Below are 15,326 nucleotides of genomic sequence, written 5' to 3'. Positions count from 1 at the left end.
ATTAACCTAGAGAGGGCAGGGGCCAGCATCCTGATGTCTATGCTAGGCCAGCATGGTACCAGCAGCAGAATGTAGGCTGTGGACATACCCTTAACATTTCTGATCAGTTTTTACTCCCTCAGGCTTGGGGGCTGCAAAGGAAGATAGCCAGGTTTCTGGGAAATTTTGAAGCACTTGGAAATATGATCGAAGCAGAAAATTCCTCTGAGTGGAGGAGCTGTGTAGGCTGTGTATAGAATCTGTGGATTGGGACCATCCAAGGAATCAGTGTCTGGAAAGAAGCACAAACTGGTGTGATGAAGGTTCCCATGATGGGTAAGAACTACCGGGGAAGGTTGGAGAAGAAAGGTTTAAAACTGACGAGGAACCTCCAACCCACCTTAGGGACAATTTGGGTTCTTTAAAGTTCCATTTGAATCCCACTCCCTCAACAAGCACTCTAACTTGCCCCTGTTTATCCACCCCATCTGCCATGACCACATCAAGCTTCCCCACAAGTGAGGCCCTTCTTAGAACACTATTTGAGTTGTGTGTTAAAGTGTTAGGGTGCCTGGTGGTCTAGACTCTTTCTAGCGGGTCTTGTTCTCTGAACCTCTAGAGGAGGGAACTTTGCCTTCAGAATATTGCTGAGAGGAAGGGTCCAGAATGGCCTGGCCAGTGTCTAGTGTGACCACTCTGCCTCTGAGCTATATTTGGCTGAGTCAGGTGGAGGGTGAGTCCCTCACGTCCTCTGGATTGGGAGAGGAGTCAGCCTGTAGGTTCTATTGCCACCACAACCAGAGCTATCAACTGCCTTCGTTGTCTAGGACGATTGACTCAAAGGAGGGCAGAGAACCTTGGGTTCCCAACGCATCTATGAGCTCTTGGGTTCTTCCTGTGGCTTTGTAGGAACAAAAGAACCGAACAAACATGTTGGAGTAGTGTCCCTAACATTTATTTCAGGTGGTGACTAGGAGGGGTGAGGTGTAGATATACTTCCTCTCTTCTCGTGGAGCCTTACTGAAGACAGGATCGCCGGTCTTGTGTTTATCAGCCGAGAAGGGCAGTCTCACCATCTTAAAGACCTGCCCTCCAGCCCCTTCAAACGCCACACTTCCCAGGAAGCACTTTCTCCATAAGTGTTCAGAGAACCCTGACCAGAGAAGCTCCCGCACTTCTTACATTAACTCCGATTGTGCTGAGGGGGAGGGGAGGAGTACACAAAGCAGGAGGTGGGTGGGGAGGCTGGGGTCACACAGCCCAGGAGGGGCACACCTGACGAGGTGCTCTGTCAGCACAGGCTCCCTCCTCCCTCCCTCCCCCCAGTACACCAGGCTCTGACGGGACCGGTCCCACCGCAGAGTTCAGAGGCATCAAGTCCAAGGACAGAACTGCACAAGTATGGACACAAAACACCAAACAAATTGGGGGTGGGCTCCTGGCCAGCCTGGTGAGAGAGAGGCTCCTTTAGCCAAGGCCATTTCTGGCTTGTCTGCCTCCAGGCTATGGGCTCTGAGCAGCAGTGGGGAGCTGGGGTTTCTGGGGCAGCTCAGTGCTGGGAAGACGTCATCCCCTTCTCCCCAGGGCTGTATGGGAGCACAGGCACAGGGGTAGGTAGAGCTTGTGGTCAGCGAGGGGTAGAGCCCACGGAGAGACCGGAGAGTGGACCGCAGTTTCATGAAAGCAAAGTTATAGCTGCCACTTGTGCCTGTGGGCAGAGCAGGTGGTACAGGGGCCTCCAGGAAAGGGCCGGGGACACGGGTGTCAGCACTAAGCACAGCGCACTCGGCCGCAGCCTCTGTCCGTCTCCCCACCCGCCCACCTCTGGCACACAGCACCTGGGGACCCAGATTTGTGCTTGATCAGAGCTTCGAAGGAAGGCGGTGGCAGAGGCGCTGGGAGGCTGTCTTGGAGGTGGCCAATTCTGGGATCCTCTGCAAAGTACCGCTCGTCCCTGGACAACCGGAACGTGCCCTGACCTCTTCCCTGGCCCGTCCCCACCCGCGGTGTGTGATCCTTAGACGTGAGTCTGCATCCGCCGCTGCAGGGGTCGACTGGGGTCAGAGTTCTGGGACGAGGACTGGGAGTGGTGGGAGGAGGAGGCAGAAGCCTTGCTGGCCTTGTCGAACTGCACGTAGCCATCCTGCTTGCCGCTGCTGCTGACGCTGCTGTCACACTGCGTGTCCAGGAAGGAGCTGCTGTCGCTGAGGGAGCCTCTCTGGAACTCCCGCTCACAAAGCTCGATGGACGAGCTGCCCATGCCCAGCACAAACCGCTGCCCGTAGTCGTAGAGGCGGCCCTGGCCGCTCAGGGTGCTGTAGATGTTGGTGAAGGACATTCCTGTGGGCACACGCTGCTTGCCCGCAGGACGCAGGTCGGGCTGGCAGCTGGAGAGGGAGATGGTCGGGGTTGAGTGGTGCTCTTTGAAGGTGTTGACGCTGTAGTAGCCATTGGTGGGGTCCTGGATGGGCGAGAGGAAGAGGAGCGTCACCTGGAGGAGCCTCCACTGAGCATGGCTGGGGTTTCCAGGCTGAGCCCATCCCCTTATGCGGGGAGGGAAGAGGGAAAACAGGAGGAAGGGAGCAACCTGGTAGGGAGCAAACTCAGGGGTGAACAGCTGCAGGGAAGGTGCAGGGGAAGAAGGACACTGAACAGGAGGTGGCAGAAGGGGGACTGCGGACCCCAGGAGGGAAGGGCCGGCAAGGGTGAGGGCTGAGGGCCGAAGGAGGGAAGCAGAGGCTCTTGACTGGGTTTATGTCAGGGCAATGCAAGGTCATTTGAAAGTCAGGCTTTTTAATTGTTTTTGTCCAGAACATGGATGCTTCATTTTGAATCTACATGTGAGGAGGCTGTGGAAGAGAATTGGGGAGTCTCAGCGTTTGCTCTCTCAGCCTCCTCAGCGTTGGGGTAGGGAGATCAGGTGCCTTAGGCAGGGACGGACACCTGCCACCAAGCTGGCCTCTGGCCTTCTCTTCTCCTACTTGCTGTCATTTGTTGTATAGATTTGGGGTTTGGGCCATCAGAGCTAAAGACCAGATTCCATGGCTGTGCCTTACAACCCGGGGCCCTTCTTACCTTCAGGTTCTGAAACTCTTTCTCCTCTTCTTTGAGGACCTCCAGCTGTTTCAGGACTGAGTCTTGCTGGAATTCACCCCGGTCCATCTGCAACCCAAAAAGGCTGCTCAGTGGATAGGAGGTGGCTAAACCTCCACTTCCCCCAAGGAAAAGATGAGATCGGAAACTCAAAAGATTGCCCTATATAACCCCCACCACCCCTCACTGCCTGGACCATGTGAAAGAGTCAAGGTGAGTTCCTGGAGCCCCATCCTAGGAGACAGGGAAGAGCAGTTGAGGGGGGTGGGTGAGTAGGCGAGGTGAGGGGCAGTTAGGGGAGGTGACGGGCAGGTATCCAAGGCCATACTTTCCTCGCTTGGGCGAGGGCATCACCAGAGATCTCACATGGCTGATTCAACTCCATTCACCAAACGTTTAGTGTAAAATGCCGGCCAGGTGCTCTGCTAAGGACCAGGGATCCACAGATTAACGTACATTAAGATACAGCTCTGCTCGTCAGGGAGATGGACTTGTAGATAAATTATTTCAGAATGTCAATCACTGGGCACGGCAAGGCTGCCTAGGGCAGTTTCTTATCCAGCGTGCAGGCCTAGTGCAGGCCTTAAGAAGTCACAAGGAACAACCATCTGTGAGATGCTGGCGACATGGGCCACACCTGTTTTTCTCATGAAAACTTATCTTCCTTAGAGATGCCAAACAGCCTGAGGGCAAGGATCACTTCCTGCTTGTCTCTGGCTCCTCCCACACCTGGTTCAGTGCTTTACCTGTTGTGGTCACTGACCTTGCATGCTTTTGGGATGGAATCTCTTAATTATTTGATTTGCCAATGCCTAGCGCAGTGCCTGATATACAATAGAGCTGCTTCAAATGGTATGTATATGTTGAATGAATAGGCAAAGTGGCTTAGCTCTAAATTACTGAAAATTAACAAAATTATTAGACATAAGATGAAAAAGCATACTGCACACCCAGTGGGCATATGAATTAATCTGAATAACCACAGTGATGCTTAACTTGTGACACACGAGAGGCTTGCCATGTGTCTCTGCTAGTTGCACGGGAGAGGTAGTAGGTTCCCTCCTACTCTCTGGGCCGGGATGTTTCTTCTCCCTTGCAACCTGCTTTCCTCGTTTCTTTTTGGAGCCCCGTGGAATCAGCAAAAGTGCTGCCACCTGGCTGCCTCCTCACTAAAGAGACCGCGTGGTTCATTTTTCCAGTAAATGCTCTGACGCTGTCGGGACTGGAGACCTTCTTTCCCATCAGATTCAACTTCTAAGTCTGCCCCTTCTTGCAGATGGGGCTGTCTTGGGACTAGGAGGTGAAGGCAATGGGAGAATGACGATGTCCTCAAGGGGTGGCTTAGCCCAGAGCCCTCAGCAAGTCCCTTCTGCTCCCACCTGACACTGAGCTGCCCCTAGTCTTGCCTGTGGATTTGGACTAAGGGATATGGAGACAGTCTGAGGCAAACAGAATGTCCCAATGGGAGAGAATTCAAGGTCCCATTTGGGATGAAGGACACACCTGATTAAGCTTAAGTGACATCATCCCTTCTCAGATCTAGGCTGTGGTTTCCTCCCTCGTAAAACTAAACACTCCACTGTGTTAATTGTAACGCTGTCAGGCCCTGTGTTAGGCCCCAGGGGAAATAGATGAGCGTAGACTCCGAAACATCACCTTTGCCCTTGAGGAGCTCTGGGATGACTGGGGAAGCTGACATGGAATTGGGGGAATGCACTATAAAGGAGGCACATACAAAGTGTTTTGGGAGAGCAGAAGGTGAACAGCGCCGCCAGGGGTGGGGAGGACAAGCCCGGAACATCTTAGAGTTGATTGTTATAAGAGAATGTGAGATTCAACAGACAAAATTACCAGCAGAGGGAACAGCTGGTGCACAGGCCTTTGAAGTCTAAAAGACTCGAAGGCCAGGAATCAAGCTCTTTGGCGTGTCTGGAAGGCCAGATGCACTTGGCCGGAAAATGGAGCTGGAGAGGTTGGTGGCTGCCTGGCATTGAGGAGCCCTGATGACACACCAGGAAGTTGGACTTTGTCCAGCAGATGTGGGGAGCCACCGAGGGATTTTAAGTGGGCAAGTAACAGGACCAGATTTGCATTTTAGAAAGACTCCTTTCTCAAGGCTCTTGAGGGTGGATTGAGAAAAGAGACAAAAGACTACAAGGCTGAGACCAACTGGCAGGCTGCTATAATCATCCAGGGGAGCAATGATGAGGCCGGAAGTAAAGAAGTAATGGCGGAGGACAGGTGGGGCACACATTTGAGACACTTTTTGAAGTGGAATTGACAGGGCCTGAAAGTCAATTGGAGAGAGAAAGTGTAGCCGAGGGAAAAGTCAGTTTGATTCAGTAAACGTCTGTGAACCTCTACCAGGGCATGTGTAAGGGTCCGAAGACCCCAGTATTAACACAGCAGCAGCTGCCCACCCTCTAGCAACATCAACCACTAATATTTATTGAGCACTTATTGTGTTTCATGGGCTTCAAGCCCTTCTGAGTTTTGCCCACTTCAACCTCACCACAGCCCTGTATACTGTGGCTTTCAGACCCATTTCATGGATGAGGACACGGAGGCACCAAAAAGCCCATCTACTTTATCCTTTGCTCTGCTGCCTCCACTCCAGCATGTTATAACCAAGGCAACCAGAAACTTCTAGCATGGTTGTCTAGGTTTCTGCTTGGACAACTGGGTAGATGATGGCCCGTAAATGGGGATTCGGAAGAGGAGGAGAAGGCTTGATGTGGCTGGAGAAGTGGTGAGTTGACTGGCAATCTAGTCCCCAAGGAGGAATCTGTGTTTCTTGCAGACTGTTTTGGTGGGGTGCGGGGGAGGAGGGAGAGGGACATGTATTGAATATCTATAATAGCTATGTGTGTGTGTGCAGGGGAGGGGAGAGGATTATATGTTATGTAACAGCATATTGTGGCAATTTATGCATATGTCTTTTCTCCTTACTGAAGAGCCAGGCTCTCTGAAGGCTGGACTGCATCTTTTTTTGTTGTTGTTTTGAGATGGAGTCTCGCTCTCACTGGGGTGCGGTGGCCTGATCTCAGCTCACTGCAACCTCCACCTCCTGGGTTCAAGTGATTCTCCTGCCTCAGCTCCCCGAGTAGCTGGGATTACAGGCGCCCGCCACCAGGTCCGGCTAATTTTTGTATTTTTAGTAGAGATGCAGTTTCACCATGTTGGCCAGGCTGGTCTTGAACTCCTAATCTCAAGTGATCCGTCCAACTCCGTCTCCCAAAGTGTTGGGATTACAGGCATGAGCCATTGCACCTGGCCTGGCCTGCATCTTAGATGTCTTTGAGTCTGCCAGAACACAGGCACAGTATAGCAGGCACACAATCACATTTGTTGGCTGAGAGAGTGTGCCTCACCTATTGTGGGGTGGGCAGGGGGCATCTTGAACGCTGCTCTGCTTTTTGGAAGCATCTAGTTCATTGAGACACCTCTAGTCCTAGGACCTTCTGGGAATGGGGTCACGGGATGGGATGGGGCGTAATTGCATTCTTACCATCAGCTGCTTGATGGTGGAGTGCTCCTCAGCTTCCCGACCAGAGGCCGGTTCCTTGTGGACAATTTCCACTCGGATATCATTTTTGGCTGACACAACACCTTTGAGATCTGGAGATAAAATAGTAAAGTATAGATGATAGATTTAGTTCTTACCTTTGAGATGGCAAGCTCCCTTGCAGTCCCCTGCCCCTGCCCTGCCGCCCTCTGCATTTCCCCTCCAGCCCCTGAACTCAGCAGCTCCACCGGCCCCCCACCAACAGAACCTCCATATGGAGATGCTGTGGGCGTTTGGGCCTCAGAGGAGGCTGACCCCATGGGCGGCCTGGCTCCTGTCACGTGCCCCTCAGCCATGCACCCTTGGCTTGAAAGATCGTCTTCAGCCACCTGTCCACCTTGCTGAGCTAGATCCTTTTCATCCTACTGATTTCTCACTTCCTTCTAGAAGTCTTCTCTGACCTACTCCACCAGGTGGGCTCCGATCCCTCCATTCATAGAACCACAAATCTCAGTGTTGGAAAGGACCTTAAATTGCCCATGGCCAACCCCCATCCAAAGAGAAACACCCCTGAGGCGGTGGGCAGCTTCTCTGTCGACACCTCCGTGATGGAAGCTTTACTGCTACTTCTGCAGGAGGCAGCCTGTTTCTAGTTGGAGAGCTCTGTTAGAAAATTCTTGGCTGGGTGCGGTGGCTCATGTCTGTAATCCCAACACTTTGGGAGGCCGAGGTGGGCAGATCACGAGGTCAGGAGTTTGACACCAGCCTGGCCAACATGGTGAAACCCTGTCTCTATTAAAAATCCAAAAATTAACTGGGCTTGGTGGTGGGCGCCTATAATGCCAGGTACTCGGGAGGCTGAGCCTGAGACTTGCTTAAATGAACCAGGGAGGCGGGGGTTGCAGTAAGCCGAGATTGTGCCACTGCACTCCAGCCTGGGCAACAGGATGAGACTCTGTCTCAAAAAAAAAAAAAAAGAAAGAAAGAAAAGAGAAAGGAAATCCTTGAGGAGCTGGTGCGGTGGCTCACGCCTGTAATCCCAGCACTTTGGGAGGCTGAGGCAGGCAGACCACTTGAGGCCAGGAGTTCGAGACCAGCCTGGGCAACATGGTGAAACCCTGTCTCTGCAAAAAATTAAAAAAATAGCAAGGCATGGTGGCACACGCCTGTAATCCCAGTAACTCAGGAGGCTGAGGCATGAGAATCGCTTGAACCTGAGAGGCGGAGGTTGCAGTGAGCTGAGATCATGTCACTGTACTCCAGCCTGGCCAAAAGAGAGAGACCCTATATATATATAAAAAAACATATATATATATGTGTATATATGCGTATATATATGCGTATGTGTATATATTTATATGCTTCCCTATAATTTCCACTGAGAGGGTGGTGATGGAGGTCCTGAGACCACGTCGTTGCTGGGGTGGTCATGAGAGCCACGGCTGCTTAGTGCGGAGTACAGAAAATGCAAGGGGAACAGCTTTCTTCAAACATGTGCAAGCTGCTGAGGGGCAGAGGAGCAGACCCATTCTGGTGATTCATTTTTTGCATTGCACTTATATAATGTTAGTGCCAGATGGGGTCATCAGAGTCATATCCTCATTATAAATGAGGAGACCGAGGCCTGGAATCGCTGTGGCTGGCCCAGGGTCATGTGGCAGAAGAGGTGGGACTGGAACACTGTCTCCATTGTCTTCACCTGTTCTCTGCCATCCAATCTCTCACACGTATCTCCTGGGTGTACGCAATTCTTCAAGCATGCACAAACACTAGAATTTTATTGGTAATCACTGAAGACTTTTAAAAGTTTGCTCAAAGCAATTCCTTTATTGCTTCCCCACCCACTCCCCCACAGCTGTGTGAGTGACCTGCTTTTCTGGTGAGACTAGCAGCTCTTTAATTTATTTTTATTTTTATTTTCTTGCAGAGATGGGGTCTCTCTAGACTAACAGCTCTTGTAGAGCAAGGATCAAACCCCAAACCACTTTTCCCTCTATCTTTCTGTACAGTTCCTGATTGAAAGAGCTATGTGTTCAATCCAAAATGCTGGCTGCCCTGCAGATAAGTTCAGTCTAGTCGGGGTCAACCTCAGCCTAGTGCCCACTCTGCCAGACGCCATGTTGCCCAGGCTCACATACACCGATGCATCAGACCCACTCCCTGCCCCAGGAGCTCACAGCACTTTTAGGACCCCTGTTCATTGCACTCCTGCTTACTTGCTCTCCGGGGCAGCCTAAGCCTGGCCTTTTTCTCTGTCCCCCTCCCTGAGATCCCGGATCTCCCTCCCGTACTTCTCTGGGAACGGGCACAGCAGAAGGCCACGATGGTTGCCATAAGGACGAGGAAGGCCACGCCAGCTCCTACGGCCACCCCAATGATGACGGCCATCGGCACAGACTCTGTGGGAGAGAAGCGGGCACAGCTGACGAGGGATGGGGAATGGCCTACTATCCCCCCAAGATCTCACCCCGTTCCTGCGGGGGCAGCCCCTGCCACATGGGGCCCTCCTGGGAAATGCCTCAGTGGGGCCTGGGCAGGCACGGGTTGAGTCCAACTGGGGTCAGCTCTAGCTGGGACTGCAAAGACCAGGGTGGAGGACACGGGGGCTTGGTGGGTGGAGGAGAGGGCGGGAGAACTGGGGTAAAGGGCAGAGGAAGGAGAGCGAGGCAGGCGGACACGGAGAAGGGAGGGCCAGGGGACAGGAAGACCGGAGATGAGGGGTAAGGCTGGCATGATGGAGCGCTCTCTGGCATTAAACAGGAATGCTCTATCACACAGCGGCCAGTGAGTCATAGGCCCTGGCTTTTTTTGAAAAATGACTATGGTCACTGCCCTTGTTTGTTCAGTATGTTCCCTCCTTCCCTTCCCTTTCTCGGGTGAATATAGAGGACATCCGGCTCTTAGTGTTTCCAGGTCTAAGCAGCTTCCCCGCAGGTCTGCTGGGCATCAGTTGTGGCCCTCAGGTGTCCAAGTCTCAGGGGCCAGGGAGCAGGGTTACAGCTTCTCCACTGCCACCTCTCTAAGGAGAGAGGCCCCTTTCCCTCCATCTCCAGGTCTGCAGCTTCTCCCTCGAGGCCCCCGCTCTGAGCATCCTTGCATCCCTCCTGGCAAGAGAGGCCCACACACCAGGCAGGCCAGCCCTCACCCCTGCTGAGTCCCTGCAGCCTGTCTCCTGCCCAAGCCGAGTGGGGGTAGGGACAGGGAGGGTAAGGATGGAGGCGGGGGTGATCTTCCAGACAGCCCTGGCCCTTCTATGGCTGCAAGTGGGGCCTGAGCACATGATTTAGGGCCTTGAGGGGTCCATCAGGAATAGAACTAGAGAATGCTGGGGCAGGGAGAGCTTGGGGCTCTCACTGAGGTCCAGAGAAGTCAAGTGATTTGGCCAAGGACACACAGGAGCTTCCCAGCCAGGGTCAATCCAGGTCTCCTCTCACTGCCCCCACCCCTCCACTCACCCCACTCCCACCCTGTCCAGCTCCACACACAGAGTGACATGTGAGAGTCTCCACATCTCATGTGCTCGGTACCACCCAGACTGCTGCTGCTCCAAGTCCTGGCTCCATCCTTTCTTCTGAGCAACTCACTTTGCCTCTCTTATATCTGTAGGATGGGGATAATGGTACCAGCCCCTCTGAGGGTCGTTATGGGCTTGAGCTGGGTGAATGTGGGCAGAGGCCTTGGAGCAGAGCCTGGCACCCAGCCCTGTTTGGTGTTTGCTGTTGTTATTACCTGGGAAGGGGTCACCAGCAGTTCACGGTCTTTTATTTTGGGACAGAGTCTGGCTGTGACACCCAGGCTGGAGTGCAGTGGCACGATCTCAGCTCACTGCAACCTCTGCCTCCTGGGTTCAAGTGATTCTCCTGCCTCAGCCTCCCGAATAGCTGGGATTACAGGCACATGCCACCATGCCTGGCTAATTTTTGTATTTTTAGTAGAGATAGGGTTTCACAATGTTGGCCAGCTGGTCTCAAACTCCTGACCTCAGGTGATCCGCCGGCCTCAGCCTCCAAAAGTGCTGAGATTACAGGCGTGAGCCATTGTTCCCGATCAGCAGTTCACAGTCTTAAAGGCCAGGAAAGTTCCTTTTAAAGACTGAGCCCCTCCCCAGCCTACCCTGCATTCGTCAGTGTGGGCGACTGGGGACAGCTAGGTATCAGTTCTGGGTTGTAAGCCTCTTGTTGTCTTTTTCTTTAAAGAGAGGAGAAAGACCTCAAACCCTGGCCTCTGAAGGTGCTGCTGAGAGGAGGTGTCGAGGGGTGGGGGTAGGGGGCAGCCATTTGCCCTCCAGCCAGAGGGAGCTGGCACCCCTGGCTGGCGGTGTTGCTGGTTAAGCTGGCGCATCCCTTTGCCACCCCAGGACTTGCACACGAAGCCATTGGTTACCTACCAATTAGTGGCCAGGACAACTCCAGGGGTGACAGGGAGGGGACCAAGAGGAGGTGGAGCGGTGGACACTTAGGGATTGAAACGCGAGGTGCCCGCATTGGTTCAACAGTCAGACTGAGAAAAGGGGCTGGGCCTCAGCTGAGCTTGCCTTGACCAATAGACAACAATGTGTCTAGGTTTCAGTTCCATGAGAAAAGGGAAACTGCTGCGGCAGCTCATTGGCTCTCTGCTTTTGAATTGGATTGATTTGGGTGGGTTTCTCCTCAGATTCCTAGTAAGTCTCCTTGGAAAAACACAGGGCTTGTCTCGGCAGAACTCAGAGCCAAAGCATGTCCATGGAAGGCTCCTTAACACCTCTGGGCCTCAGTGCCTTGTCTGCATCCTGGAGAGCTGGGCAGCAGCACTGAAGCTGCCTTCTGATCCCGGGATCCCCAGCCCACGTTTCCACACGCTGCTGACGGCTGGGGGAGGGGTGCCCTCTTAGCTGGACAACGGTCCCCAGGGTGGTGGGCAGGGGGAGAGCAGGGGGTCCTGTGGGGGCGAGTGCCCCGGGGTGGCATCCCTTCCCTGTCCCCAGCCTGCCTGTGTGTGTTTCCTCCTTGCCTGGCTTCCTGAGGTTTGGCCTAGGGCGCTGTGCAGGCTCCTCCTCTCTGCACAGAGCCTTCCCTGCATGGCCCCTGGAGAGGGACTGGAGGGAGGGGCTGTCCCCACTCAGCCTCCCCTCCATCCAAGGAGGTGTGCCAGGCACCAGGAGTCAGCCACCGAGGGGGGAAGGTGTCGGGGAGCTCTAGATGAGTGTCAGCAGACACAGGAGACACGGAGACAGGAGATACCACCCTCAGCGCTAGCATGGACCCAGGGAGAAGGCAGCGGGAGGCTGGCAGCTTTCTGGGTTGCCCCAGCGTGGGCTGCAGGGGCCTCTGTGAGCGACCTGTGCCCTGGGTTGGTGCTCTGATAGGGGCATGTCTGCCAGGAGGGGCAGAGGCAGGGGCATGAGGATCCCACATGGAGCTTGTTGAGGAGGTAACACAGGCCAGGGGCCGGCGTGGCAGGAGGCCTGGGATGGAGGACCACTCAAGTCTTCAGCATGGCCATAGAGGCTGGCTTGCTTGTCCTGATTCTCTTTTCTGGTTTTCTGATGACTGCTTTGCTGCGTGTGCCTGGGGAGGGAGGCGCTGCCCTGCAGCCTCAGCCTGGGGTGAGTGACACTTCCACGGGGACTGCAGGAGTAGGGAGGGGTGGCAAACAGCAAGCATGGATTGCACAAGCCACAGCAGGGGCTGGGGCCCCCGGCGTCCTGGGAAGCAGTGGCCAAGCTGGTGATGATGTGGAGAAGCGGGAAAGGTCGGAGAGAGCCTGGAAGCAGAAGGCAGTCAGGACAGGGGCCAGCTGACCCCAGAGGCCAGGAGTCAGGGCTTCCGAAGATAAAGGATGGAAGGAAATGGAGCAGGGAGGAGCGAGAGCCAGTGTCCCAGAGAGGAAGGAGTTGTGGGTTCCAGAGGCAGGCAGGAGACAGGTCTCTGGGGTCCCTAGGCCCAAGCTGGCTGGGATCCCCTCTCCCCGCTGCTCTGACTACACTAAACCCTCAGGACGGGGGAGGGCAGAGACATTAGTGGCCAGCACAGGCCTCCCTACCCCCTGCTGGGTTCCCTCCCCCCAGCTAGCCAAGAAGTCCCTTCCCCGCCTCCCAGGGCCATTCTCATCATCTCCTTTCGTACCTGCTTCCAGCCCGGCTCCCGACTTCATTTCCGAACCTGTTTGGAAATAAAGCAAGCGTCTACAGCCAGGGCCTGGCTGGCCAGGGTGGGGTGGGACTGGGGATTAGCTGCTTGCAGGGGGCTGGGTGAGGGGCTCCTTTCCCAGTCATGTCTCTGGGACCCCCAACAGATCCAGGCTAGCCCAGCTAAACTTGGACTTCATTCAGACTGACTTAGAGACTCTGGAAGGGCTAGGGACCGGAGAGAGAAATCACGTCTCGGAGGGGTCTGGGAAGGTTGGGGTGAGGACACTTGGGGGAGGGCATGGGGGTGGGGGCACCAAGGAGAAGACACGGAGGGTAGGCAACAGGGGACCAGGAAGGTTTGGGATGATGTGTGGATGATGTTATGCAAATCATGTGCAAAGCATTATGCAAAGCAGCACCTATTAGGGAAGAGGTGTTGGGAGATGCTGTGTGATTTGACCCATAGGTGTGATCCTGCTATGGCCCACTGAGGCCTGGGGGCCCGGCTGAGACCACCCACTTGGCCTAGAATCTCTTGCTGGGCCTGACAGCCTGCGAATGGACCTTTACCTAAGAGGGTGTCAGAGACCGCACGAATCCCTGGTCCACCATGGCTCAGCCCCTGCTGGCAAAAGGGCAAGATCGACTGCCCCTCTCAGAACCCAGCTTGCTGCTGGCTGTGGTGGGGCTTCTGGAGCCACCCCTCCGTGACCCTCCAAGTCTCCCCATCCTGTTGTCTGTGCCTGAGAGCTCTGAGCAGATGCTGGAGATCTGAGCATCTTTGATCAGGAGCTGGGATGTCAGCGCACGGGGGCACACTGGGGTGAGGCTTCTTCCTCCTCCCTCCTCCCTCTCACCCACCTGGCTGCTCTGCCCAGCGCTGCCTTTGAGGTACAGGGGTCCATGTGCCTCCTGGGTCTGCAGGTTGTTTGAGCCCAGCCCCCGACCCTAGGGATCTGGACAAGCAAGCCCCACCCCTTAGCTTTAGCCTGGGTGCCCTCTGTGGGACTTCTGTCTGAGTAACTGGATGGGCTTGTCATCTTAACTGTGGCTGGGCCAGGTTCCCAGCACACCCATGCCAGTATATCCCACGCTCCACCCAGGCATGACACTTTGGTGTCAGACCAGGGCCCACGGTGGAGGGCAGGGCACAGAAGCCAGGGCCTCTGGAGGCTGCTGGGCAGCTTGTCACTGCCACCAGCCTGCTCACTGTTGTGGTCACCTCCCACTGAAGCAGCGCCCTCAAGGGCTGCCACTCTGAGCTGTGTTCTTCTCTTTCTTGGTTCCTGGTGGAGGCTCGTGCCCCTTGCTTCAGCAAGAGCCTGGCTGAGGAGGCTGCTGGCTGGCTAGGCTGTGTGGCTGGCCAGGAAGAGCACTGTGGCTTGTCCTTGGGCCCTGGCCCAGCTTGCAGCCACCCAGGCCCTGCCCTAGGCGAGGAGAGGGCCCCTCTGTTTCCATCGTTCATCATTCCCTCACGGCCCTGGCAGCTCTCACCTTGCTCCTTGAGCCGGATGATCTCGGTGTCGGAGCCGAAGCTGTTCCAGGCCGTGCAGTTGTAGATGGTCTGGAAGTCGGCCCGCACGATGTTGCTGATGGTCAGGGTGGAGATGACGCCCTCCTCGGTGCTGATGGTCTCCACTGTGTAGCGCCCCGATGTCCCCGACTCCAGAACATTCTCCTTCCAGGACCAGGCCTGCCCGGGGGGCGCGGAATCAGGAGGAGACCCCACCAGAGGGGCCCAGGACACGCCCACACCAGAGTCACAGTGCCACCGTCCTGCTCATGTTCATGCTTACTGCCATACTCTAACACATGTGCACATGGGTATGTAAGCAGGCACACACGCCACACACCACAAATATGCACACAGGCAGGTGCACACACAACACACATCACCACACATGGGCATGCACAGCATCCCACACGGTACCGACATGCATGTACATGTGTGAACACACAACACACGAACACATCACATGTCTATGCACAGCTCCCCACACATGGCCAACACGTTTATATACATACCACACACACCACAAATGTGTACACACAGCTCTGCACACACACTACAAATGTGCACCCACTATAACACACACATCAGCACATACACATACCACCAATGTGTATACACACAGGTTTGTGCACACACACCACACCACAAACATGCATACGCAAGTACACGTACCACAACACACATAAACATGCACCACAACATATGCACACACCAAATCACACACATCACATTGCACACATGCCTGCACACATGTGCACACTCCACAACATGCATACACACATCACAATACATGCACATCACACTTCACACTAAAAACATGATACAGACATGTACACACACATGGCAGACACGACACCACATCTACACGCAACACACAGCCACTCCCCCAAATACATGTACACATGCACACACCAAGATGCACACACCATACGCCACAATACAACACACAATACAAGCATGCTTACGCACATGTATGTACCACAGCACACACTGCAACACATGCACACATTCGCCATACACACACCATCATGTGTACCTACAGGTACACACACTATGACATACACACACAACACCATGTGCTCACACACACAAGTACACACATCACCAACAGATATACATGTTCACAT

General features: G+C 54.5%; 1 protein-coding gene across 5 annotated transcripts in view; it reads right to left on the bottom strand.

Annotated features, from left to right (window-relative positions):
- Positions 1 to 912: 912 nt before the first annotated feature.
- The window catches only part of KIRREL3 (kirre like nephrin family adhesion molecule 3), a 581,266-nt gene continuing 566,852 nt past the window's right edge, over positions 913 to 15,326 (bottom strand). For 3 of the 5 annotated variants that reach the window (XM_030828762.1, XM_030828764.1, XM_030828763.1), the window contains 6 exons: positions 14,181 to 14,379; positions 12,682 to 12,717; positions 8,869 to 8,976; positions 6,581 to 6,690; positions 3,055 to 3,141; positions 919 to 2,440 (listed from right to left, as the gene is read on the bottom strand). In XM_030828762.1, the coding sequence (XP_030684622.1) occupies positions 1,997 to 2,440; positions 3,055 to 3,141; positions 6,581 to 6,690; positions 8,869 to 8,976; positions 12,682 to 12,717; positions 14,181 to 14,379 (984 nt within the window). In that variant the 3' untranslated portion in view covers positions 919 to 1,996. Of the gene's footprint in view, positions 2,441 to 3,054; positions 3,142 to 6,580; positions 6,691 to 8,868; positions 8,977 to 12,681; positions 12,718 to 14,180; positions 14,380 to 15,326 lie in introns of all 5 variants that reach the window. The other 2 variants (XM_030828765.1, XM_030828766.1) reach the window with 2 other exon arrangements.

Source organism: Nomascus leucogenys, chromosome 15 (assembly GCF_006542625.1).
Source record: "Nomascus leucogenys isolate Asia chromosome 15, Asia_NLE_v1, whole genome shotgun sequence".
Classification (NCBI taxonomy): Eukaryota; Metazoa; Chordata; class Mammalia; order Primates; family Hylobatidae; genus Nomascus; species Nomascus leucogenys.
The sequence above is the reverse complement of the archived record's forward strand: the minus strand, read 5'-3'. Positions and strand labels throughout refer to the sequence as shown.